The following is a 25,636-nucleotide window of genomic DNA, read 5'->3' as shown; positions in this document are numbered from 1 at the left end:
TTGGCACTAGCCTCCAGATGTTAATAAGAAGTTTGTGATGGGGGTGGGTGGTGGTGGTGGTGGTGGTGGTGGTGGTGGTGGTGGTGGTGGGGGGGGGGGGGGGGGGGGGGGGGGGGGGGGTGAGAGACAGTGGCATTGTGGCATTGTCACTGGACTATTATTCCAGAGACCCAGGCTAATGCTCCGGGGACCCAGTATGAGGTCCACCATGGCAGATGGTGAAATTTGAAATCAATAAAAATCTGGAATTACAAGTTGATGATGTCCACGAAACCATTGCCGATTGTTGCAAAACCCTGTCTGGTTCACTAATGTCTTTTAGGGAAGGAAATCTGCCATCTTCCCTGGCCTGGTCTGCTTGTGACTCCAGACCCACAGCAATGTGGTTGACTCTTAATTGCCCATGAATGAATAAAAAAAAAGGGGACTTTGCAGGGCTGAATTTCCTGTTGTTATTTCTGCTGCCTAGGTCGATGCCGGGTGGTCCATCTGGTTCCATTTCTTTTTGACTTTCTAATGGTTTGGTACAACTGATTGGCTTGCTTGGCCATTTCAGAGAGCAGTTAAGAGTCAAGTGGCATCGCATTAGACTTCTGATTCCAGATTTTTATTGAATTCAAATTTCACCATCTGCCGTGATGGGATTCAAACCCAGGTCCCCAGAGCATTACCCTGGGTCCCTGAATTACTAGTCCAGTGACATAACCACTACACCACCGCCTCCCCAGTTGGCCATGTACAAACCAGATTGCGAGGCTCAAAGTTGCTTGTGGAAACGTGCAATGCTCCAATTAACTAAGTTAATTTTAAAATACAATTGTCATTTGTTAAAGCCTAGAGAAATAGGTTCCTTGTGCTCTTTGCAGGCTGGTGTGGAGTACATAATAGAGGCAGGTAATGGCTGTTGGGCTGATGAGGGCTAAAACATTGCTATCTGCTCTTATCAAAAAGTCAGTTGCAAAAATGCCCAGACGAAATAGACCCCATTGCAATAGTAATTGCATTGGTATCACTGCAAAGATTTATACAACAATTTAAAGCTTTTATAAAGAACAGCAGGGTCTGCCTGGTGTAAGAAGTCTTGCCCTGAAACCCTCTAACAAGTGTTTCACATTTCACAAAAGTCTGGCAGCAAAAGCACTAAAAGGAATTGACAAAGAGTTTTATGTAAGCTTAGATTCCAAATGGTGAATTTTTATATTCCAAATGGTAAATTCTTTTGTGGAATGAATCCACCTGTATTTTCTTAAGCTTCAGTTATTACCTGGAACATATTCAGGTTAATGCTATCTACTCTTAAGCAGTTTGTTGTTTTCAAACCATATAAAATCATCAGCAAGAACTTTGCACTTGCAATTGGTACTGAGTCCCTTGTAATTAACTTTAACTCCCCATGGTCCATTCCACCTCAGCTGAAGCACATTATGTATTGTGTAACACCAACAGCTTACACTTTGGCAGCGGCTTTAGGTTTTTGTGTGTGGTTTTATGAGGCCAAGCACTCAGGCAGCGGAATGCCTTGGAACATGTATTCCAGTGTGTGTGTTGGAGCTGCCATGGTAACTACTTGTTGGGCATTGGATTCAGCGCTTGGATCTTTTAAAATCCTTAACTAATGACTTCAGAAAAATGTGTACACAAGTATTCACCCCATGCTGAAACTGCTTGCACCTGGCACTGAGCTATAATAATCTCCAGATCTGAGCAGCACTTTCTGTGTCACTGGGCTTTAAAGGTTGGACAAATTCTTCAGAACATCAGACCGTTTGAGACTCAGTCTTAGCATTTTTATGATCTTAGTTACCCTCTTATGCTGATGAATCCCCATTCATGATTTAGCTGAACCAGTATTCACTGCAGCATTTAGTCTGTAAATAAGCTCTTTGGGATGGTGTTTTAAGTTGCAAACTTGCTCAGCCCTTTGAAGCTTCTCTGCCTAAAACTGATTTAGTTCAAACTAAGGTGATTGGCAAAAGAATCAAAGGTGGCATGAGGAAAACCTTTCTTTTTATTCATTCATGGGATGTGGGCACCACTGGCAAGGCCAGCATTTATTGCCCCATCCCTAATTGCCCTTGTTCAGAGGGCATTTAAGAGCCAACCACATTGCTGTGGGTCTGGAGTCACATGCAGGCCAGACCAGGTAAGGGTGGCAGATTTCCTTCCCTAAAGGACATTAATGAACCAGATGGGTTTTTACAACAATTGACAATGGTTTCATGGTCATCATTTGACTTTTAGTTCTAGATTTTTTTTTACTGAATTAAAATTCCGCCATTTGCCTTGGTGGGATTCGAATCTGGGTCCCCAGAGCATTACCCTGAGTTTCTGGATTACTAGTCCAGCGACAATACCACTACGGCCTCACATTTCCTTCCTACCCTTTTTTAAGTGGTTATAAGAATGTACTGTCCGAGTCCAATGGAGGAAAATTCAATAGTGGCTTTCAAAAGGGAATTGGATAAGCAGCTGAAGGAAACAAATTTGCAGGGCTATAGGGAAAGGGCAGGAGACAAGGACTAGCTAAATTAATCTTACAGAGAGCAGACCAAATGACCTCCTCCTGTGCAGTAACCACTCTATGATTCTACTTAGAATGATACAGTGCAGGAGGTGACCATTTGACCCATGGTGCCTATGGTACAGCCATTCAATTAATTCTACTCCTGTGCTCTTTCCCCATAGCCCTGCAAATGTTCTCCAATCAAGTATTTATGGTTGCCAATAGTAATAGTTGTTAATATTTTACATGAACCTCTAAATTACATTGTAGCCTCTAACTGGATTCCTCATAGTCTTCAATGAGGTGATGCAGAATCCAATCTTCATTCTTTATTAGATTGACAAAAATACATTAATAAAATCTTCATCTATCCATGAATGTATCAAATTCATTAATAAGTGTACATTTTTCCTTCCTTTCCAAGGCAACTTGATATGCTAACATTTAGTTACTTAGAGCTTATAGTGCAGAAACAGATTATTTGACTTAATTAGTCAGTGCCGTTGTTTATGCTCCACACAGCCTCCTTCCTTTTCATCCAACCCTATCGGCAGATCCTTCTGTTGCTTTCTCCCTCATGTATATACCTAGCCTCCCCTTAAATGCCTCTATGCTAATGTCTCAACTATTCCATGTGGTGGCAAGTTCCGCATCCTCATCATTCTCTGGGTAAAAATTTTCTCCTGAATTACTTATTGGATTTATTAGTAACTCATTTATATTTAACAACCCTAGTTTCGGCTTCCCCAAATAGAAATATCTACTCCAGTCTACCCTAGCAAACCCTTTCATGATCTTAAAGGGGAGTCAAGAGTCATGGAGAACAGGCAGGAAAGTGCTCTCAGGCCCAGATCTGATCTTATTGAGTGGTGAAGAATGCTCAAGAGGCTGTAAGAACTACACATGCTCCTATTTCTTATGTTAACAGCCTCCATCAGATCATCCCTCAGCCTTGGTTAAAAATTTAAAAGACATGAGCCTGTACTTTTTGATGGGGGGTGGTTAGTGGGGACTGGGGGAGTGTGAGGAGGATTGAAGGGCTGGATTCCTAGTGGGTGTACAGTAACATAACTAGAAGTTCACCTGTAACTGAAATAGATTTTCTTTAGAAGTTCTTTGCAGAATTCTCCCATTCCACATTAACACCCAAACTCCCTTGTCAATATGCACACTGAATCTAGTATCCCCAGTCCAAAATAGTATTTGCAGACTCATACTTTTGCCATATTATTGTAGTACAGCCTTCAGATTGCTCTTATTTGAGCATTCCTAAGTGTAAAAGTCATGACAGAAAACCACAGAAGATCAAAGGGCTCTGGCTTTGATAATTCTGAAAACATTTTCACAGTAATGCTTGATGAGTGGACTGGAAAAAGAGACAGGTTTATGTTCCCTCACCGGGATAAAAATGGGCCCAGACAGTGCTGAAGTGCAAGTTTAAACAGTGAAACAGGACTGGGGTCACAAGAGTTCTATCATAGGAGTTGTGTAAAATAGTAATTACATTATCCTCTGCATTATGTAGGACTAATAGTTCCTGGTGTCAGCTCCTGGTGTCTCTGTTCTGCTGTAGCTCTTGCTTGGACTTGTATTCCTGAAACCTCTTTAAATCTGCGGAAAACAGAACCTGGAATAGGGAAGTACAAATAATTAGTCGTTGAGAGGTGGAGAAAGAACACAGTAGTGACAGTAAACGGTCAATATTGACTCTCCAAGCCATATTTCATTTGCTGCCAGGAAATGGTTCAATTCTATAATTGCTACCCTTTAGACTTACACCAATGTATCAACCAAGATACATGTGAGTTATCACAAATTACACAACTGATTCACCCTAGACACAGATTCTTTCTTATTATACACACTTGTAACTCTCCCAGTATCCAATATCATGTCTAAGCCCAACAATTACACTATAATCTCTATCGTTGTCCTGCGTCATCTTTCTCCAGTGCTCTATCTGAATCCATCAATCAATCACATTATAGTGCATAGATTACTTACAAATTCCAACTTGGAAAAAGGTTGTTCAGCTCATCCAATTCAAATTGGTGTTTACCCTGCGCTCAAGCAAGTAGCTCGAATCACATTTAACCATCCTTTCCCCATATCCCTTTATCTTCTTTTTCCTTTATTTATCTATCCAATCTAATCTTGAATGTTGAAAGCTTCTGCCTCAACTATTTAACCCTGGATGTGAATTCAACTGCATCTCTTGCTCCCTGTTCTATAAATCTTTTATTTAACCTTGTATCTATTCTCTTACTCTAAATCTTTTATTAACCATGATTGACAGGTAATGTAGTCAATCAATTTAATGGTTATAAGTGCCCTCTTCTTAAAGGGACACCACTAATATAATTCAACTTGAACAAAAATGTAATGGAAACTTAACAAATCAAATTAAAATTTGGTGTCAGGTGTTGATGAAACATTCCAGTTGCCCCAGTGGTCAGCATTCGTGGAAGGACTCAAGTGTACAGGCGGACGCCGGATTCTCCCACTTCCAGGACACCCTGGCACAAATGTTTAACTGTTGAAGAGAGGCACACAGTCGGGTCAAATAACCTCTTCGGCTGCCAGTTGCCTGGAATTGTTGATAGGGCCCCTTGACTCTTGACTACTAGAAATAAATCTGCTCTTATCTATCCTAGCCCATCTTTCCGGAATTTTAAACACTCCTGTCGTATCACCCCATAATCTGCACATTCCTATCAAAAAAAGCTCCAATCTTTCAAGTCTACTTTTGGATGTATATTTGCTAATACAGCCTGTATCCTGTTGGATCTGCACTGTACCCTCACTAAAGCCTTAATATCCTTAGTACTACAATACTACATACACTGCCTGAGGCCTTATTGAGATTTTATATAGAAAGGCTCATCACTACCTCTTGGCATTATATTCTATATCTCCTGTTACAAGACCTAGAATCCTTGTATTCCCTTTTCGTTCTTTTGATCATTACGATTCTTGTAATCGTCTAAGAATTGTGCATTTTTATTACTTACAGAATGTGCCCAGCCAGCAAAAGGACCCCACAGGTTACGAAAATAATCACCTGAAATAAAAATATAGGAGGTAGTTAAGGTTCCCAGACATTACTAAAAAGCTGCTCCATGTTGTAAGTATAGTGTATAATGCTCGATACATGATGATCTGGTGATGGGTTCTGTGCATTAACATCCTGTGTATGCTTTTATAATTTCAACCAAATTTAAGGACACAGCAGCATTATAACAGAGATCACAGAATATGAAAGCACTGAACTAAAGCCTTCAGCTTTTAAGACTAGCCATATTAGACAACAGAAAGTGTTAGAAATGGCAGTACACCTAAGAGAGTTTGTTGTATTGAGCAGATTCTGTATGCTGTTTTTAGCAGATATTGTACAGCAGAAAGGATTATTAATGAATACTGTAGGTAAGTAACCCATTTAACAGACTATTCAGCAGGGGATATGGCACCAAGATGTAATATTAAAAAGTAGGATCAAGGTGCACAAAAAGACTGGGAGAAATGGTTCAATAGAAATAATGCCAGAATTAAGTGGGATCATAGAAAATACAAAGAGGTCAAGTTAAGTTAAACCAGCTTATATTTCACCCCTTCCTTGGATTCACCTAGTTCTGTTGAAGGGTCATGAGGACTCGAAACGTCAACTCTTTTCTTCTCCGCCGATGCTGCCAGAATCTGCTGAGTTTTTCCAGGTAATTCTGTTTTTGTTTTGGATTTCCAGCATCCGCAGTTTTTTGTTTTTATCAAGGTATGTTTGGGTTGTATGTGTAAATGCACAAAGTATGGTTCATAAGGTTAGTGAGCGACAGGTACAAATAGCCTTGTGGGATATGATGCAGTGGTGATAACTGCAACCTGGCTCAAAAAAGGGGAGTTTTGAATGCTTATCATTTCTGGGTACCAAACAGATAGGGAAGGATAAATAGAGGATGAGTAGCAATTCTAATTAAGGAAAATATTACAGTGTTATAAGGAGACAATGTCCTTGAGAGTCAAAAACAAAACTGATTTGTTTGGAGTTTAGAAACAAAGGAGTTATTACGCTTCTGAGTGTATTTTATAGGCCAGCAATTAGTGGAAATTAGATAGAGGAGTGGATTTGTAAAGAAATTCCATAGAGGTGAAAGAACTATAGAGTAGTGATAATAGGAAAATGGGACAGTGATTGTGTTAAGGGCAGAGGAAAGGAGTTTCTGCAGTATGAGCAGGTGAATTTTCTTGATTGGGATGTTTCCTGCCCAATGAAGAACGAGGCAGCACTGGAACTAGTTCAAGGGAATGAAGTTGGTCATTGAAGAATACCACAATTGGAAAGCATCTTGGGAACAGTGATCATAGCATCATTAGATTTAGATTAGTTACAGAGAAAGACACAATAAAAGGGTTGCATGCAGATTAGTGAGGCTGGATAGGCACAAGGCAAATGGAAGTAATAACTGGGCACTTTGCCAAAACTATGGTAAATGAATGAGAAAAAAAATGTTCAATGGAGGTACTAGGAAGGCTGGCAGTACTGAAAGTAGTTAAGCCACCTTGACCAGGTAGGATACACCATAAGTTGCTAAGGAAGTAATGATGAAAAGAGCAGAGTTGCTGGTCACAATCTTCCAATCCTCCTTAGGTATAAGGGTGGTGCCAGAGAACTAGAGGGGTGCAAATGTTATACATTGTTCAAAAAAAAAAGGGACCAGGATAAGTGTGGCAATTAGGCCAGTCAGTTAATTATCAGTGCTCGGGAAGTTTTTAGAAACAATAATCTGGGTGAAAATTGACAGCCACTTGGACAAGCATGGACTATTAAAGGAAAACCATTGTGGATTTGTTATGGGAAAATCATGTTCGAATAACTTGACTTGAGTTTCCTGATGAGTTAACAGAGAGGGTGGATGAGGGTAGTGCAGTTGATGCTGCGTATATGGACTTCCAAAAGGCATTTGATAAAGTACCACATATTGGATTTTTTAGAAAAATTGAAGCATATGGGGTAAGAGGAGCAGTAGCAGCATAGATACAAAATTTATTTTTTTTTTAAATGATCCATAAAAAGGAAGCATGTGCAGGGTTACGAGGAGTAGGCAGGGAATGGCACTAGGTACATTGCTCATTTAGAGAGCTGGCGCAGACATGGCAGACTGAATGGCCCCCTTCTGTGCTGTAACAATTCTGTGATTCTGAGATTAGCTAGGGCATATGTTTTTTTGGGCTGGAAGGAGGTATACAGTAGCATTCCCCAACGTTCAGTACTAGGACCACAGCTGTTTTTGTTATGCATTAATGGCTTGGACTTGAGGGTGCAGAAGACAATTTCAAAATGTGCTGATGGCACAAAACTTCCAAGCATAGTAAACGGTGAGAAAGACAGTAATACATTTAAAGAGGACACAAATGGGCTGGTGAAATGGGGAGACGGCGGCATTGTGGTAATGTCACTGGACTAGTAATCCAGAGGCTCAGGCTAATGCTCTGGGGACATGGGTTCAAATCCCACCATGGCAGCTGGTAGAATTTAAATTCAATTAATAAATCTGGAATTGAAAACTAGTCATTGATTCTTGTAAAAAAAACTCATCTTGTTCACTAACCTTACTTACTACTTACCTGGCCTGGCCTACGTGACTCTTAACTGTCCTCTGAAATGGCCTAGCAAGTTGCAGTTCAAGGGAAATTTAAAGATAGGCAACAAATGCTGCCTTTGCTAGTGATGGCCATATCCCATGAAAGAATAAAGGAATGATGGACACAGATGAAATTCAATGCTGTAAAGAGGTGGGAAGAATGACAAGAGACTTGCACAATTTTAAATGGGATGCAAGAAGAGAGAGACCGGGGTTGAGTGTTAGCGGACAAATCTTTGAAGGTGACAGGACAGATTAACAAAGTAGCTAATACAGCATATGGAATCCTGGGTTTTATAAATAGAGACACCAAGTACAAAAACCAGGAAGTTATGCTAAATCCACATCAAATGCCAGTTCCACTGTAGCTGGAGTATTGTGGCCAATTCTGGGCACCACATTTTAAGGGAGATTTACTAGAATGGTTCAGGGATGAGGGGCTTTGGCTAGATTGGAGAAGGTGCAGTTATTGTTAGAGTAGTGAAGGCGTAGGGGTAATTTGATAGAGGTGTTTAAAACCATGAATGGCTTAGAGTGCATAAAGAGAAACTGTTGCAAAGGCCAAAGGATCGATAATGAGATTTAAGGAAATTGGCAGACGAACCAGAAGCCACTTTATTACATAATGAGTGGTTAACACCTTAAATCAGTTCTGCTGAAGAGTCATGAGGACTCGAAACGTCAACTCTTTTCTTCTCCGCCGATGCTGCCAGACCTGCTGAGTTTTTCCAGGTAATTCTGTTTTTGGTTAACACCTTGCCTGATGGGGTGGTGGATACAGGATCAAGAGGAGCTTTCAAATGGTATTTAGATAAATACTTGAAGAAAACAATGCAGGGATATGGGGAAAGAGCAGGGCAGTGGGACTAACAGGCTAACAGGATTGTCCTTTGAAAGGGCTGGCACAGGACTAATGGTTTGAATAGCCACCTTCCATACCGTACAGTTCTATGATTCAGAGCATCTATAACTAGTTATCGAAACAGTGGTTCCTACAATGCAGTTTATTGCTCCTATTAAACACCCTGGATCGATCTTTTTCCTACCAATTTCTCGATACACTTTGTCAGTGAGAGTCCTTTGACCTGACCCCAGGTGGGATTGATAATCACGCTTCATGATCTGCCAGACGTGTGTGTCCACGGGAATAACTTCCGCCTTGTCCAGAGACATCAAGCAAACACAGTCAGCCACCTAGAACCAGGGATCAGAGAATTAGTAAATACAGAGAAGAATGTGTTGTGAAACTTGTCTGATGAAGATAGGTTATATAAACTTGGTTCACATTCCCCTGAATTTAGAACACTGAGGGTGATCTGATCGAGATGCTTTTAAAAAAAAAAATGGATTTGAAACAGAAATTATTTCCTCTGGTGCGGGAAACAAGAACAAAGGGACATAATCTTAAAAGTAGAGCTTGGAGCTTGGTCATTTGGGGGGGAGGGGGGAATCAGGAAGCATTATTTTCCACATACAAGGTAGTGGAATTCTAAAATCACTTCCCCAAAAAGCTGCCGATTCTGGCTGAATTAAAATCTTCAGGAATGAGATAATTATGGCAGGTAACCAGAGTTAAGATGCAGATCAACTATTAGATAGGTCCACTAGAATGGAGCAGGGCTGAATGGCCAATGCCTGTTCCTGTGGTACAAATACATAGTTGGATCTGTCCGTACACTCAGCCGAAACTCAGCTTCACTTTCACTCCTCGGTTCTACGCAAGAGAAGTGGATGGAAACAGAATGTAAAAGCCACGAGGACTGGCTTTGCAGCTATTAGTACAAATTCTAAACATTGTGCGTCTGCAGTCTAATACCAGTGATCAATGTCAGAAGGCAGCTTTTACCTAAAATGGGAGTTCATTTCCCCAACATTATTACCTCTCATTTTGATAAGCACATAATCCAAAAAGGAAAATAGACAGGAAAAAAATGGTAGTTATAGCTCCCTTCTGGCTTTTCCTCATTTTAGTTAAGGCTGAGTCAATTTTGCAGCAATCAGAGAGTTAAAAGTGAAGAAAATGAAACAAATTTCTTTCAGCTTAGGAGAATAACAGCAGTTAAATGTTTAAACTCTCATCCACTGGTTGAGACATTCACAGGCAATCTGACCCACCTTTGTCCCCACACCAGGTAAAGTACACAGTGCACGCTTTGCTTCCTCATATGGTGCCTCGCGAAGTGAATTCAGCCAATCGGAACCATGTTTGTCAAGTATCATCTTTGCACTCTGATTGACGAACTTTGCTCTGTATCCAAATCCCAGAACCCGTAGCTGTTTCTCCACATCATCTCCTATGTGGGGAATCACAAGGAACCATCATCCTTTATTCCAATCCAGCACTCATAGTTGCCCTCTCCACATCATCCTCACCCTGCCCCTGCCTCTCCCCATCATCCTCCACCTCACCCCTGCTGCTCCACATTATTATGTAAACATAAAAATCAGCATATTCTTTGGTTTCTCATCTCTTGGCTAACTTTCAGATATGACCCGTAGAACTCCTTGCCCACTATTAATTTCTGTTGGCATCTGTTCCATTTAGTGCATGGTACATTGTTATTTAAGTTAATGATGTTACACTGTATACACCTACAGGTCAACATCTTTCTGTACACAAACTCACCTGTTACAGTTCATTAAAGTGGACCCATTTACAACGCTAGAATTTCTTGTTGAACTGGTCTGAAAGCAATGTGCTTCTATCAGTCTGCCTTTTTTGTCTCTCTTTGTCACTGGTCTGACTTATTGAGGGATGAAGAGAGAAGTTGCATTTATATAGTGCCTTTTGCTTTCTTGGGATGTCTCAAAGCACTTCACAGCTAATGAAGTACCTTAGAAGTGTAGTCACTGCTGCAATGTAGCAAAACATTGTGACTGATCTGTACACCGCAAGGTGAGATAAATGTCCAGATCACTGGTTGAAGGATAACTTAGAGGTGAAAGTGCTACTACTGAGCCAAGGCTGACACTGATTACTTATACACTTTTTGATTTAAAACTTACTTATTACACAATGTTTAGCTAAATGATGACTAGCCCCAGCTGCTAATGAAAAACCAAAGAGCTGCCCCACAACCAAAATCACTCAAATAAACACTACACCAACCCAATATTTAGACATAGGTTGATGAAGCTCAGTCAGTAACCCCTCAGCAGCAAAAACAGAATTACCTGGAAAACCTCAGCAGGTCTGGCAGCATCGGCGGAGAAGAAAAGAGTTGACGTTTCGAGTCCTCATGACCCTTCGATATGAGGACTCGAAACGTCAACTCTTTTCTTCTCCGCCGATGCTGCCAGACCTGCTGAGTTTTTCCAGGTAATTCGGTTTTTGTTTTGGATTTCCAGCATCCGCAGTTTTTTTGTTTTTACCCCTCAGCAGCAGATCACTAAAGAGTTTAATGAAACTTCAATTACCAGGCACCACCGATGTCTGATTTTAAAATGGTAAGATTGCTCTTATTTTTCGCAATTGAAGTTCATGCAACAAGATAGAAGTTCAAGACCCAAGAACTTCCGAATTTCTTCTGTGGAATGGAACTGAAGCTTGATCCATTGTTATTGGTGCTGCCTGGAGGGTTTGCTGGAAGTACCATTTGCAGACTGTGGTCCTGCTCTTTTGTTCCAGAAAAGTACTTAAATAGTTTTCCAGTGTGATATCACCACCTAGTGGTAAAAGAAAAATGCTACAGGCAAAATCACCTTCAGGGAAAATACAATTGACTCCTTCCTCTCTCCACTGCTACAAACCTGGATTTGTGCCAACCGCTTTTCAGTTGGTAAAAAGCTAGTTTCCAAGACTTGTGTACATTCTCTTTTCTCCTCCTCTCCTCAAGGTGTTGATACATTGTTAGGGTACGAATCCATTGCTACTCCCCACCACCAACCTGCACATGTTTATTAATAGGATTGCCAACTCTAGTGGGACATATTCTGGACACAACGTAATGGTTTTAAGAGCTGAGCTGCTCGAAACTCTTTAAATTATTGAATAAGCAGTTTGCCCAAAGATTTCCACCAGCGGAAAATAAAGACCAGGTAGCTTGCTGTGTCACATGACGGTGCCGGTGTTTGCATGGTTACCTGGTTGCAGTCATACGGTAGCAGTTACACCTTTATCTTGCAGCAGTTGCAAGACAAATAGTTGAGCTGATCATTTGCAAATGTCTGTGACCCCACATAGTAACTGTTAATAATTCATCCTGATCTAAACATAATCTACACCTTGATCAAATAGGCCCCCTCCAGCAGTTAGAGGAAGCACTGTTTATTAAACTCACTCCCTTCCTAGTGGTCAGGTAAGTCTCCCAGAAGGAAAAAACAGTTCAGACCAGTACTCTTATTTCCCAGTTTTTACTGGTGTTCCTTTTTTTAATTCATTCATGGGATGAGGACTTCGCTGGCTGGGTCAGCATTTACTGCCCATCCCAAGTTGCCCTTGAGAAGGTGGTGGCCTTCTTGAACTGCTGCAGTCCATGTGGTGTAGGTAATACCCACAGTGTTAGGAAGGGAGTTTCAGGATTTTGACCCAGCAACAGTGAAGGAACAGCTGCCCTTGTCCTTCTAGATGGTAGTGGTCATGGGTCTGGAAGGTGCTGTCGAGGAGCCTTGGTGAATTCTTGCAGTGCATCTTGTAGATGGTACACACTGCTGCTACTGTACATTGATGGTGGAGGGAGTGAATGTTTGTGATTGTGGTGCCAATCAAGCAGGCTGCTTTGTTCTGTACGGAGTCAAGCTTCTTGAGTGTTGTGGGAGCTGCACTCATCCAGGCAAGTGGGCAGTACTCCATCACACTCCTGACTTGTGCCTTGTAGATGGTGGACAGGCTTTGGGGAGTCAGGAGGTGAGTTACTCGTTGCATGATTCCTAGCCTCTGACCTGCTCTTGTAGCCATAGTATTTACATGGCTAGTCCAGTTCAGTTTCTGGTCAATGGTAACCTCCAAGATACTGATTATGGAGGATTCATTGATGGTAGTGCCATTGAAATCAAGGAGCGATGGTTGGATTCTCTCTTGTTGGAGATAGTCATTGTCTGGAACTTGTGTGACGCAAATGTTATTCGCCACTTGACAACCCAAGCCTGGATATTGTCCAGGTCTTGCTGCATTTGGACATGGACTGCTTCAGTATCTGAAGAGTTATGAATGGTGCTGAACTTTGTGCAGTCATCAGCGAACATCCCCACCTCTAACCTTATGATGGAAGGAAGGTCATTGATAAAGCAGCTGAAGATGGTTGGGCTGAGGACTCTACCCTGAGGAACTCTTGCAGTGATGTCCTGGAGCTGTGATGACTGACCTCCAACAACCACAACCATCTTCCTTTGTGCTTGGTATGACTTCAACCAGTGGAGAGTTTTCCCCCTGATTCCCATTAATTTCACTTTTGCTTGGGCTCCTTGATGCCACACTCGGTCAAATGCTGCCTCGATGTCAAGGGCAGTCACTCTCACCTCACCTCAGGAGTTCAGCTCTTTAGTCCATGTTTGAACCAAGGCTGTAATGAGGTCAGGAACTGAGTGGCCCTGGTGGAACCCAAACTGGGCGTTAGAGAGCAGGTTATTGCTAAGCAAGTGCCACTGTTAATGACCCCTTCCATTACTTTACTGATGATCAAGAGTAGACTGAAGGGGCGATAATTGGCCAAGTTGGATTTGTCCTGCTTTTTGTGTACAGGATATACCTGGGCAACTTTCCACATAGCTGGGTAGATGCCAACATTGTAGCTGTACTGGAACAGCTTGGCTAGGGGCGCGGCAAGTTCTGGAGCACAAGTCTTCAGTACTATTGCCAGAATATTGTTAGGGCCCATAGCCTTTGCAGTACCCAGTGCTTTCAGCTGTTTCTTGATAACACGTGGAGTGAATCAAATTGGCTGAAGATTGGCATCTGTGATGCTGGGGACCTCTGGAGGAGGCTGAGATGGATCATCCACTTGGCACTTCTGGCTGAAGATTGTTGCAAATGCTTAAGCCCTATCTTTTGCACGGATGTGCTGGGCTTCTCCATCATTGAGGATGGGGATATTTGTGCAGCCTCCTCCTCCAGTGAGTCGTTTAATTGTCCACTGCCATTCATGACTGGATATGGCAGGACTGCAGAGCTAAGGTATACAGACCTTAAGTTCAGGCCAATATCCTTATTTCCCAGTTTTTACTGTTTTATCGTTCTGGGCTGGGAGATTAATCTTCAATTCTGAAGACGCTGGGTCAACCCAGAAGGGTTGTTAACTCCAGTTATCAATCATCTGTGAATAAACTAGCCCAATAAGCTCAACGGGCCATTTGATGTTGGACAGTATCATGGCCAAGCTTATCCTCAGACGTCATCCAAACCAGCACACATGCACCAGGGGGTCACTGGATAGCAATCAGGAGCTGAAAGCAGGGCCAATTTTCCTTCCCCAAGGCTGGGCTCACTGAAGCAAACTGTAGCACACACACTGCCAGCTAAACCAAGATCAGCTCACTCAGGGAGCAAAGTTGGATCTTGCTGGTCAGATAATCACTTGATAAACTTGCTAAGCCACTGGGAAGATTCTTTTATAATTGTCTTTCAACAGCAAAATTTCACAACTAGCATTTGGTAAGTAATTGGGGGAAAGAATCAGGAACATGTATCAAATGACTTGGAAACACAACACTCAGAGATGACATTGCAACAACCAGAAACTAGAGGTATCCTGGGCATATCTGTATAGCCAGATCTGAAAGGCCAGTGAATGGGTTAAATTGCAGGGGGTGTGTGGGGAGGCAAACAATTTGGTTTGTGTGTTTTATTGCTGTGCGTCTTACTAGTGACAGAGGGCTAGGTGGAAAGAAACAGTTCAGTGGAATGCAAACAAGAGCAAAGATTCAAGTCCAGGACTGGACAGACTATTAGTCAATCCGGTGAAACCACCTCCTGTCCTTCACCCCTCAATCGCTTGCAATAACATTGCTAACCAGAAGGCTGAACAAACAACTCAAAAAGCGACTTGTAAAGAGCTTGATTTGGAGTGTTTTGTATGGATGTGAGACTTGGACTTTATGGAAGAAGGAGACCAACATGCTTTAAAATGTGGTTTTGGAGGAGAATGGAAAGGATCTGCTGAACAGAGAGAATAACAAATGATAAAGTGCTGTGGAGACTGAATGAACAAAGAAATTTGCTGACTGTAATTAGGAACAGGCAGGCAGATGGGGCAGGACACATTTTAAGAGGAAACAGATTTGTAAGAGATGCTCTGGAGGGAAAATTTCAAGGAAAAAGAGGTAGGGGAAGGAAGAGAATATCAATGTTGGATGGCTTGAAAGTTAAAGGAAGTTGTTGGAAAATGAAAAGACTGGCACAGGATAGAGATATGGAAAGATTACTATGAACCAAGGAGTTGCCTTTGGGCACAGAACAAATGATGATGATGATGATGATATCAACAAGTTTCTCTTAACATTGCCAGTATTACGGCTCCATTTCCTTCCAGACAATCTTTTCTAAACAATAAGATCTCTCTCTGTGTAAAGTTGTTAAATCTGAACTGTTCATCTTCCCTCTTTTAAGCTTCCTTCCAATATCCATGTTCCTTTGTAATACAGTTTCCAATTACAGAAAACATGTTAAGGTCTGCCTTATTATCCATTAAAATCTACAATGCTGCAACACAGACTCCCCTGAGCCTCCCTGGGTTCAAGGGGCTGAATGGACTATTCCTGTTCCTATGTTCTTTCACTGTATATGCTCATGCTTTTCATAACCCAAGTGCCTGATACAAGGTTATCAATTTCATTGCACATTGTACCCCGAGACTTGAGGTTTTAAAGGCTGGCAAATTCTAGATACCAGCTGGTCATGGCTGGAAATTCTACAGAGAGTAACTTATCTGCTAACTCCCTAAATCATATCCACCATCTACAAAGGTACAAGTCAGGAATGTGAAGGATTACCTTCCACTTGCCTGGATGAATGTGGCTCCAACAACACTAAAGAAGCTTGAAACCATCTAGAACATACAAGCCCACTTGATTGGCACTCCATCCGACACCTTAAAAAATCCACTCCCTCCACCACCGATGCACAGTGGCAGCAGTGTATACCATCTACAATCTGCACCGCAGCAACTCACTGAGGTTCCTTCAACACCACCTTCCCAATCTGCGACCTCTACTACCAAGGAGGACAAGAGCAGCAGATGCATGGGAACATCACCACCCGCACGTCCCCCTGCAAGACACACACCATCCTGACTTGGAAATATATCGCCGTTCCTTCACTGCCGCTGGGTCAAAATCCTGGAATTTCCTTCCTAACAGCACCTTGGGTGCACTTACACCACATGGACTGCAGCGGTTCAAGAAGGCGACTCACCACCACCTTCTCAAGTCCAATTAAGGTTGAGCAATAAATACTGACCTAGCCAGTCCACATATTGTATTGCAACAACCTGGGCAAGCAGTCATTCCCCATGTCTAAACATGGATGCTGAATGTTTGTAGGCTATGTGACCCCAAGGGGCATCACGACAAAAATCCCAACCCTAATTCAGGGTTGAACATGCCCTCATGCATCAGTATTCGCCTGTCCCAGCTAGGGGTCACTGGAAAACAAGAAGGACTGCTGCCTGGCTCTGTTCTCCTCCTCTCTTTAACCCAGTGGCACTGGGTCAAAATGTCACACCCCCACTCTCCAGCCAACAGCCCCACCAAACTCTTCCTACTCTGGCACCAACCTGCCAGTGCCTGCAGCGTTGGGAATGAGTAGTAAGTGTAGGAGTCCAGCTTGCACAGCCTCTCTCCGTAGGTCTGGCATAGGCGCTCAATCATTCCTGTGATACGCGAGATGTGGTTGTTGGAGGTGCAGATGAAAGAAAAGAGACACTCGGTAGGATCTTGGCGCAGGATGCGGACCCCTGAAACAGCACAGAACACAGGGGCACAGGTTAGAAATAAAATCATTCCTCACTGCCGAGCTGAATAAATAAACTTCCACAATAATCGAGCACTTTCTCCTTCACACACTGTACGTATCTCATCAGAGCAGGGGAGTTTTAGAATTTAAAGCATCTTCTTGAGTGAATAGAGTTTATGAAATATGAATCGTGCAGCCCTCAATTCACTAGCTTCCACTTTCTGCCATGCTGTCTGCAGATGAAATGATAATGAAAGACACGTCATTCCCAGATGTAGGCGTCGCTGCAAGGCTGGCATTTACTGCTCGTACCTGGTTACAACTGAGTAAATTGCTAGGCCACTTCAGAGGCAGCAAAGAGTTAACCATGCTGGTGTTGACTGGAGTCACCTACAGGCCAGCAGACTGGGTAAGAATGGAAGTTTTGCTTCTCTGGCATTAGATTTTTTTAAAAAATCTCAATTCAACACCTTCATCGTCACTTTTACTGACCCCAGCTTTCATTACCTTTTTCTAAAGCCTAAATTTGAATTCTCAAACTACCATGATGGGATTTGAACTCAATTTCTCAGCATCATTAGTCCAATAACATAATCATTACATTACCATACCCAAATAACCAATACAATAGCATACCCATATAAAGTTATGCCCCTTTGTTCTAGACTCCCCTACCAGAAAATAGTTTCTATCTACCCTATCAAATCCTTTAATCATCTTAAAAACCTCAATTAGATCACCCCTTAATCCCCTATACTCAAGTGAATACAAAGCTAGTCTATGCAAGCTGTCCTTATAATTTAACCCATTCAGTTTACTAAAAAGAACCATGTGCCACCACCTCATTCTCCTCATTCCCAGTAGCTGAATCTACATTCGAATTACACATAAGCTATCAACCAACAGAACATGAAACAAGTAAATGGCAATATTCAATGCGAAACAGCTCCATCTCCCTATGTAGCTCGGGGTCAATTTTTGCTTGCTAACACTTCAGTGAATTGCCTAGGGACGTTTTACTGTGTTAAAGGTGCTTTATAAATGCAATTATTGTTGTTATTTACAAACCCTGCTGTATTCCAAAATGCATGTGTCAAAAACAATGAAGCCACTTCCTGTGAATTTACTTTCAACAAAACTAGACACTCGGGGGGTGGGGGGGCAGCTAATTTCTTGTATAGTGGAACATTGTCACAGGGTCAAACTAGCCCAGGCTCTCTAGCAAAAGCCAAATACAATAGATCATGGAAATCTGAAATAAAAACATAAAACGCTGGAAACGCTCAGCAGCTCGGTCAGCGTGTATGGAGAGCTGTCGGAGTATTTCCAGCATGTTCTGCTTTTAACTCAGGCTCTCTGCAGGCTGTCTTCTAGAGGAAACAGATCCAGACAAGTATCATTCCAAAGCCTTTGAAGGTGTTTTGAATCAAAAGCCCATTCATAATGAATCTCTCTCTCTTGAGGTACCATGCCCCGAGATGGCGTTGATGACCTCATGTTAATCTTGCTCTGGAGGTGTGGATCATCTTCATTGGTGGTTCATTCATCCAGTTTGCGAGGTTCTTTAGAAATACCGTTCCTTATCTACCTCAATTTCTTTTACCATCGATCTGTCCCATCAGCATCAGACTTTCTAAATCATGATTTCTTATTCCAAGAAATTCCAACTGTCTCTTCCTGATTTTGGTCAGCAGAGTTGTTTTGCTCTCAGATTTTACTAGCACCTCCTCTTTGGTGGTGTGACATGTCCAAGATATCTTCCTTATTCACCTCAAAATCCACATCACTGTAGCCTCAATTCTCTGCATTACTTCACTAGTCATCCAACACTCAAAATTGGTATGATGTAACATTCCAGGATTCTCAGCTTTGTTTTCATGGCTAATTTTGAGTTGATAATACTTTTTCATTTTTTAAAATGCACCTTTGGCCATTCCAATCCTTCATCTTATTTCTTGGTTGCACTTTCTGTCAAACATTGACATAGTTTGTAAGTAACAAAATTTGTCTACCTGTGTGATCTTTTCATACTTCACTGTGACCCTACATTCTGCTACGATTTTCTTTTTGGACACTACTAGACATTTGTTTTCTTACAATTTATGCTCAGCCCTTCTTCTCACTTTCACTCGCTACTCTATCCAAAATCTTTTGCAATTTCCCTTTAGAGTTGGCATTAACAATGGTATCGTTGGCATATCTTATATTATTAAAGTTGTAACTTCCAACTAATTATCCACGAAGTTCTTCAATCTCTCCCAGAATATTTTCACTGTACAGGTGGAATAAATCTGGAAAGAAAACTCACCCCTGTCTGACTCTCTTTTAATCTTCACAAAATCGCTTAGATCGTTCTCAACTTTTAAGGCTATTGTTTGTTCCCAATAAAGGATTTCTTATCACTTCTAAGATCTTTGCCATCAAGGTCAAGACACTCTAACATGATCATCAGTTCTTCATGGTTCACCTTATCAAGTGCCTTACCATAATCAATAAAACACATGATTACATCTTTTTTCCTCTCTATGGCTCTTTCTGATAGAATGGGTACCATAAAGATAGCATTCCTTGTTTCTCTATCTTCTACAAAACCACATTGAAGAGTTGAAATTTCCAGCATTATATTGCTGCTGGCCCGATTCATCAGTACTCGAAGAAGGATTTTAGTAATGTGACTCATCAGACTATTGTGCAATGGCATTCACAGTCAATTGATCCAGCCTTTTTAGGGAGGGCAATAAACATTGATTTACTTAAGTCTGCTGGTATTTCTCCCGTGTCGTAAACTTCATTAAAAATGAGAGTCAGTTTGTCTACTCCAAAGCCTTCTAAACTTTTAATTTGTTTGGTGATCATTTCCTCTGGGCCTTTGTCTTTATTGATTTTCATCTTATTTATTGCTATTCTTACTTCAGCTTTCATGATCTTTGGACCATCCATGTTTTTCTTGTCTGTTGTCCTCAGCTAAGTCTTGTATGTATTCAGTCCACCTTGCAAGAATTTTAAAATTAGATGGGCAGCCAATCAGGTTGTCAGTTCTTCTAGTTAATATGTGTGATCATTGGGACTTAAGACTTCACCGCTCCACCCATCCTAGATTCTATAAAATGGGTACAATCCATGTTTCCCCTTCCTGGGAATGAGGGGTCACAATCTCAGAAGGGGTTGGCCATTTAGGACCGAAATGAGGAGAAATTTCTTCACTCAAAGAGCTGTGAACTTTTTGAGCTATGGATGCTCAGTCAGAGATCGATAGATTTTTGGGTTTGAAGGGAATCAAGAGACATCGGGATAGCACGGGAAAGTAAAGCTGAGGTGGATCAGCCACGATCTTATTGAATGGCAGAGGAGGCTCTTGGGACTCAGGAGCCTACTTCTGCTCCTATTTCTTATGTTCAAAACCTCTGATAATAGCTTATTAGAACCAGCTTTTGTTTCATGAAGAACCAAGACTCAGATACATAATGAATTGTTTTTCTGTACCTTACAAGGACAGCTCATTGAAACCACAAGTAACTTCCTGTGTACTTTCACCGTAATAATGCAGACACAAATAGTGTTATCAGAAAGGATCAGACCACCGACACTCATTGAGCCCATTCACTTCACTTCAAGTGCATTAATCAGTCACAATTTATTTTAAACATGATACGTTCTTAAGCATTAGAATAACTGTAATAAAACCACCAAATACCCTAACTAGGTGAATTAGATCATAAGAAATAGGAGGAGTAGGCTATTTGTCCCATCAAACCTGCTCCACCATTCAATAAGATCATGTTGATCTGAATGTGGCCTTATCTCCACTTTCGTGCCTGTCCCCCATAACCCCCGACCCTCTTGTAGATTAAAATTCTGTCTAACTCAGCCTTGAATATATTCAATGGCCCAGCCTCCACTGCTCTAGGGGGTAAAGAATTCCAAAGATTAACAACCCTGCTAAGTTAAAACAAGATCCGTCTTAAGTTGGAGACCTCTTATTTTGAAACTGCCCCCTAGTTCTAGATTGACCTACAATGGGAAACATCCTTTCAGCAACTATCTACCCTGTCAAGCCCCTTCAGAATCTTATATGTTTCAATAAGATCACCACTCATTCTTCAAATAGGAAGTACCTTCTAATAACTAGCATCCCTTCGGAACAGTGTTTGCAGTGCTGGGTGCAAAATGTCAACCAGACCTTCAAACAGACACAGGCACCACCCATCCAGTTATCATGTAAATATTGAGCTCCTTCAGGAAGCCACTCACCAGGGAAATCCTGTGCTACTCGCTCAAAGTGTTTGTCAGCTTGACTCCAACGTGAGTACAGCTCAGAGAGACGCACATGCAGCTGAAAGTAGTCAGTTAGAATCCTGCACTCCCCTTCATCCACAGCACTGCTTTCCGATTTCAACAGTCCAGGTGTGCTCATGTTCATCTGTTGCATGTGCTCCACTGGTTCCATTTTCACTTCAGGAAATGTCATCTCTCTTTTTGCAAAGTCTCCATCTTCACTTTTAAATTCCATTTTTATTCTATTTTCCTTTTTTACTTTAACACCGATCGTATTTGTGGAAGGTCCTTTTCTCTTCTTGTGACCTGTTGATAATTGGGTGGCATTTTCAGCCTCCTTGGAGTACGTCCGGTACCAGATCTTATCCTCTGTCTGTTTCAGAGTCCACACACGATTCGCTAAGACTCCTGTCCAGTGCCCAGGGCTTGTCTCCTGCCATCTGCAACAAAAGATTCTCGTTCAGACTGGTGCTGATTAAATACGGGTGCTGTCTTTTACTTCAAACTACCTGCTGGCTCCTCAGCCACAATTATTAGCCTTGCCCTTCAGGTTCCATTGTCCTCTCCCTCGATTACAAGTCCTGCAATCTCGCCCTCAACTGAATCCTTAGCTTCGGCTCTCAAGCCCATACAACACTCCAATGATCAAAATATCAGAAGTCACCCTTACAACTCACGCTCCCCCTGCTTACTCCTAATCCAGTCCCAAGTCAAAGCAATTGGGGATAGGTTCTCTCTTTCTCCACTTAGAAGTCACACCGGCAAGGCCTCCACTCCTTGCTGCAACTCGAACTTAGGCCATTATGGAATGAGAGGGGGTCAATTCTCGGTCCTGTCCCCCCACTAGAGGACTGAGGCACTGATCCAGGGCCTGCTGCTATCTTTTTCTTGGCAGTCGTTGGGGATGATGGCAACAGCAATGTACAGATGGAAATGTATACAAATACTATGACTACAAGAGCAGGTCAGAGGTTGGGAATTCTGCAGCGAGTAACTCACCTCCTGACTCCCCAAAGCCTGTCCACCATCTACAAGGCACAAGTCAGGAGTGTGATGGAATACTTTCCATTTGCATGGATGAGTGCAGCTCCAACAACACTCAAGAAGCTCAAAACCATCCAGGATAAAGCAGTCCACTTGATTGGCACCCCATTCACCACCTGAAAAATTCACTCCCTCCATCACCGATGTACAGTGACAGCAGTGTGCAGTGTGTACCATCTACAAGATGCACTGCAGCAACTCACCAAGCCTCCTTAGACACCACCTTCCAAACCCACAACCTCTACCATCTAGAAGAACAAGGACAGCAGGTGCATGGGAACACCACCACCTACAAGTTCCCCTGCAAGCCACACACCATCCTGACTTGGAAATATATCACATTCCTTCACTGTCCCTGGGTCAAAATCCTGGAACTGCCTCCCTAGCAGCACTGTGGGTGTACCTACACCACATGGACTCCAGTGGTTCAAGAAGGCGGCTCACCTCCGCCTTCTCAAGAGCAATTAGGGATGGGCAATAAATGCTGGTCTAGCCAGCGATGCCCACATGCCGTGAAGGAATAAGTTTTTAAAAGCTTACTCAGAATTGTGTTGTTCACAGGTGCCCGTATATACACTGGAGTTAATGATACAATGGTAAAACACACTCATTCCATTCTAACCGACACCAAATCTCACAAGCATAAACTCACCGGAACGACTGACCACAAGAAAGCACAATGTCTAGCCTCAGCTCAGAGCGAGCACAGGGGAGTGAGTGCCACAGTGCTGAGCATGAAGTTAGCGTAGTGTGTCGCTGCATGGCTTTATCAGTAAGTTGACCAGAGATTATCCCAATGACCCTGTAAAACAGAATGAAAGGATGTTACTACAACAGCTGTGAAAAGCTTACTCCAGATCAGGGAAGCAGGGTCAATGTTTCAGCGCAGTGACTTTTCATCCAAACTGGCAAATGTTACAGGTATAACAGGTTTTAAGCAAGTACAGAGACAGGGAAAGAGGCGAGGGGAGGAAAGAATAAAAGGGGTTTGTGATAGAATGGAAGGCAGCGTGTTTGAATGAACGGCAGCAGAGTCATTACCTGCTGCCCAAAAGGAGAAGGGCAGAAGTTATGATCACAAATTGTTGTACCCCACGTCAAGTCCGGAGACATAATTGTGAGGTCCAATTCCTCAAGCTTCCATTGGTGTTTCATTCAAACAGCATAGGAGCCCGAGGTCAGAGTAGAAGCGGGTCAGGAAATGAAAATGGTAAGCAGGAGATGCTCGGGGTCATGCTTTCAGGTTGAAAAGAGGTGTTCAGAAAAGAAAAAAGAATGATTATCGCAGGGAGACAAGAACTTCTCGTTTAAAAAAAATTAAAGTCTTGGCATTGAGGTGTCACTGATTGCCCTGAGAAGGTGTTGGTGAGTCACCCTCTTGAAACAGCAGGTAATAAGCTGAGTAACTTGCCCAGCTGCTTCAGAGAGCAGTTCTAAGCCAACTACATTGGTGTGAGGCTGGAGTCACCTATCAGGACAGCAGGTTTCCTCCATACAGCATATTAGTGAACCCTTGTTGAATTTTTATTATTGATACCAGCTGAATTGAATTTCTCAAACTGCTACAATGGGATTTAAACTCCTGTTCTGTGCATTATTAATCTAGTAACATAACCCTTACGCCACGTGAGACATTCCGTTCCCTGCCCATAACTGCTCAAACCCCGACCCCTGTCCATCACTGCTCAAACCCCGACCCCTGCCCATCACTGCTCAAACCCCGACCCCTGCCCATCACTGCTCAAACCCCGCCCCTGTCCATCACTGCTCAAACCCCGCCCCTGTCCATCACTGCTCAAACCCCGCCCCTGTCCATCACAGCTCAAACCCCGCCCCTGTCCATCACTGCTCAAACCCCGCCCCTGCCCATCACTGCTCAAACCCCGCCCCTGTCCATCACTGCTCAAACCCCGCCCCTGTCCATCACTGCTCAAACCCCGCCCCCTGTCCATCACTGCTCAAACCCCGCCCCCTGCCCATCACTGCTCAAACCCCGACCCGTGCCCATCACTGCTCAAACCCCGCCCCTGTCCATCACTGCTCAAACCCCGGCCCTGTCCATCACTGCTCAAACCCCGACCCCTGTCCATCACTGCTCAAACCCCGCCCCCTGCCCATCACTGCTCAAACCCCAACCCCTGTCCATCACTGCTCAAACCCCGCCCCCTGCCCATAACTACTCAAACCCCGACCCCTGTCCATCACTGCTCAAACCCCGACCCCTGTCCATCACTGCTCAAACCCTGGCCCCTGCCCATCACTACTCAAACCCCGACCCTGTCCATCACTGCTCAAACCCTGTCCCCTGTCCATCACTGCTCAAACCCTGGCCCCTGCCCATAACTACTCAAACCCCGACCCTGTCCATCACTGCTCAAACCCCGCCCCTGTCCATCACTGCTCAAACCCTGTCCCCTGTCCATCACTGCTCAAACCCTGTCCCCTGTCCATCACTGCTCAAACCCTGGCCCCTGCCCATAACTACTCAAACCCCGACCCCTGTCCAACACTGCTCAAACCCTGCCCCCTGCCCATAACTACTCAAACCCCGTCCCCTGCCCATCACTACTCAAACCCTGGCCCCTGCCCATCACTACTCAAACCCTGTCCCCTGCCCATCACTACTCAAACCCCGACCGCTGTCCGTCACTGCTCAAAGCCCGCCCCCTGCCCATCACTGCTCAAATCCCACCCCCTGTCCATCACTGCTCAAACCCCGCCCCTAACTACCTGCCTCTGCCCATTAATGGCGCCACATCCGCCCCTGTTCACCACGGCTCAAAGCTTCCTCATGTTGAGCTAAAGCTTTTACTTTGCACCTTAATTTGGTTAATTTCACTCTTTGCTGGTAACCTGTCACCTGTATTCCTTCCGAGTCCCCCCGCCCCCGGTTAATGACAATTCGCTGCTCGAGTATTTGGACCTCAGCCCCGAGCCTCATCCCGGTGGTGGCCGAGTGAAGATTTTGCGAAGTGTCTTTTTTCCCCGTCTCCAGCGTCTATGTTGGCCGAGTGTGTGTCTCCCGAAGTTTTCCATACATTTCTGTCAGCCAGCTGCAGCCTCAATTAAACGGACGAACCGGCAACAACGTGCTTGCGAGACAAGAGCCTGTCATTTATGCGTGGCAATAGTTACTTGTGTTATTTAAAAACTATGATCTATCTTTTTGATGCATCTCATTTTTAAAAATACCCAAATGCCTAGTTTAGATACAGAACATTTTACTCATTAGCTCTACCTGTCCCACCCACTCCCCTAAACCAGCTTATATTTCACCTCTTTTCTATTTTTACT

General features: G+C 43.1%; 1 protein-coding gene across 3 annotated transcripts; it reads right to left on the bottom strand.

The window, feature by feature from the left end:
- Positions 1-2,819: 2,819 nt before the first annotated feature.
- Positions 2,820-25,332, bottom strand: ogg1 (8-oxoguanine DNA glycosylase). Of its 3 annotated transcripts, none has more exons than XM_041190805.1 (8): positions 25,203-25,332; positions 22,995-23,144; positions 21,275-21,738; positions 16,845-17,024; positions 10,252-10,430; positions 9,183-9,330; positions 5,515-5,564; positions 2,820-4,130 (listed from the first exon to the last, which is right to left on the bottom strand). In XM_041190805.1, exons 2-8 carry the CDS (start codon positions 23,102-23,104, stop codon positions 4,047-4,049), a joined length of 1,215 nt encoding a protein of 404 aa, XP_041046739.1. In that variant the 5' UTR covers positions 23,105-23,144; positions 25,203-25,332; the 3' UTR covers positions 2,820-4,046. The 3 variants fall into 3 exon arrangements, with proteins under 3 accessions (XP_041046739.1, XP_041046738.1, XP_041046740.1); XM_041190804.1 differs by having other exon boundaries at positions 25,162-25,305; XM_041190806.1 differs by lacking the exon at positions 16,845-17,024 and having other exon boundaries at positions 25,162-25,305.
- Positions 25,333-25,636: the final 304 nt, after the last annotated feature.

The sequence above is a fragment of the Carcharodon carcharias genome, chromosome 7, assembly GCF_017639515.1.
Source record: "Carcharodon carcharias isolate sCarCar2 chromosome 7, sCarCar2.pri, whole genome shotgun sequence".
NCBI lineage: Eukaryota > Metazoa > Chordata > Chondrichthyes > Lamniformes > Lamnidae > Carcharodon > Carcharodon carcharias.
The sequence above is the reverse complement of the archived record's forward strand: the minus strand, read 5'-3'. Positions and strand labels throughout refer to the sequence as shown.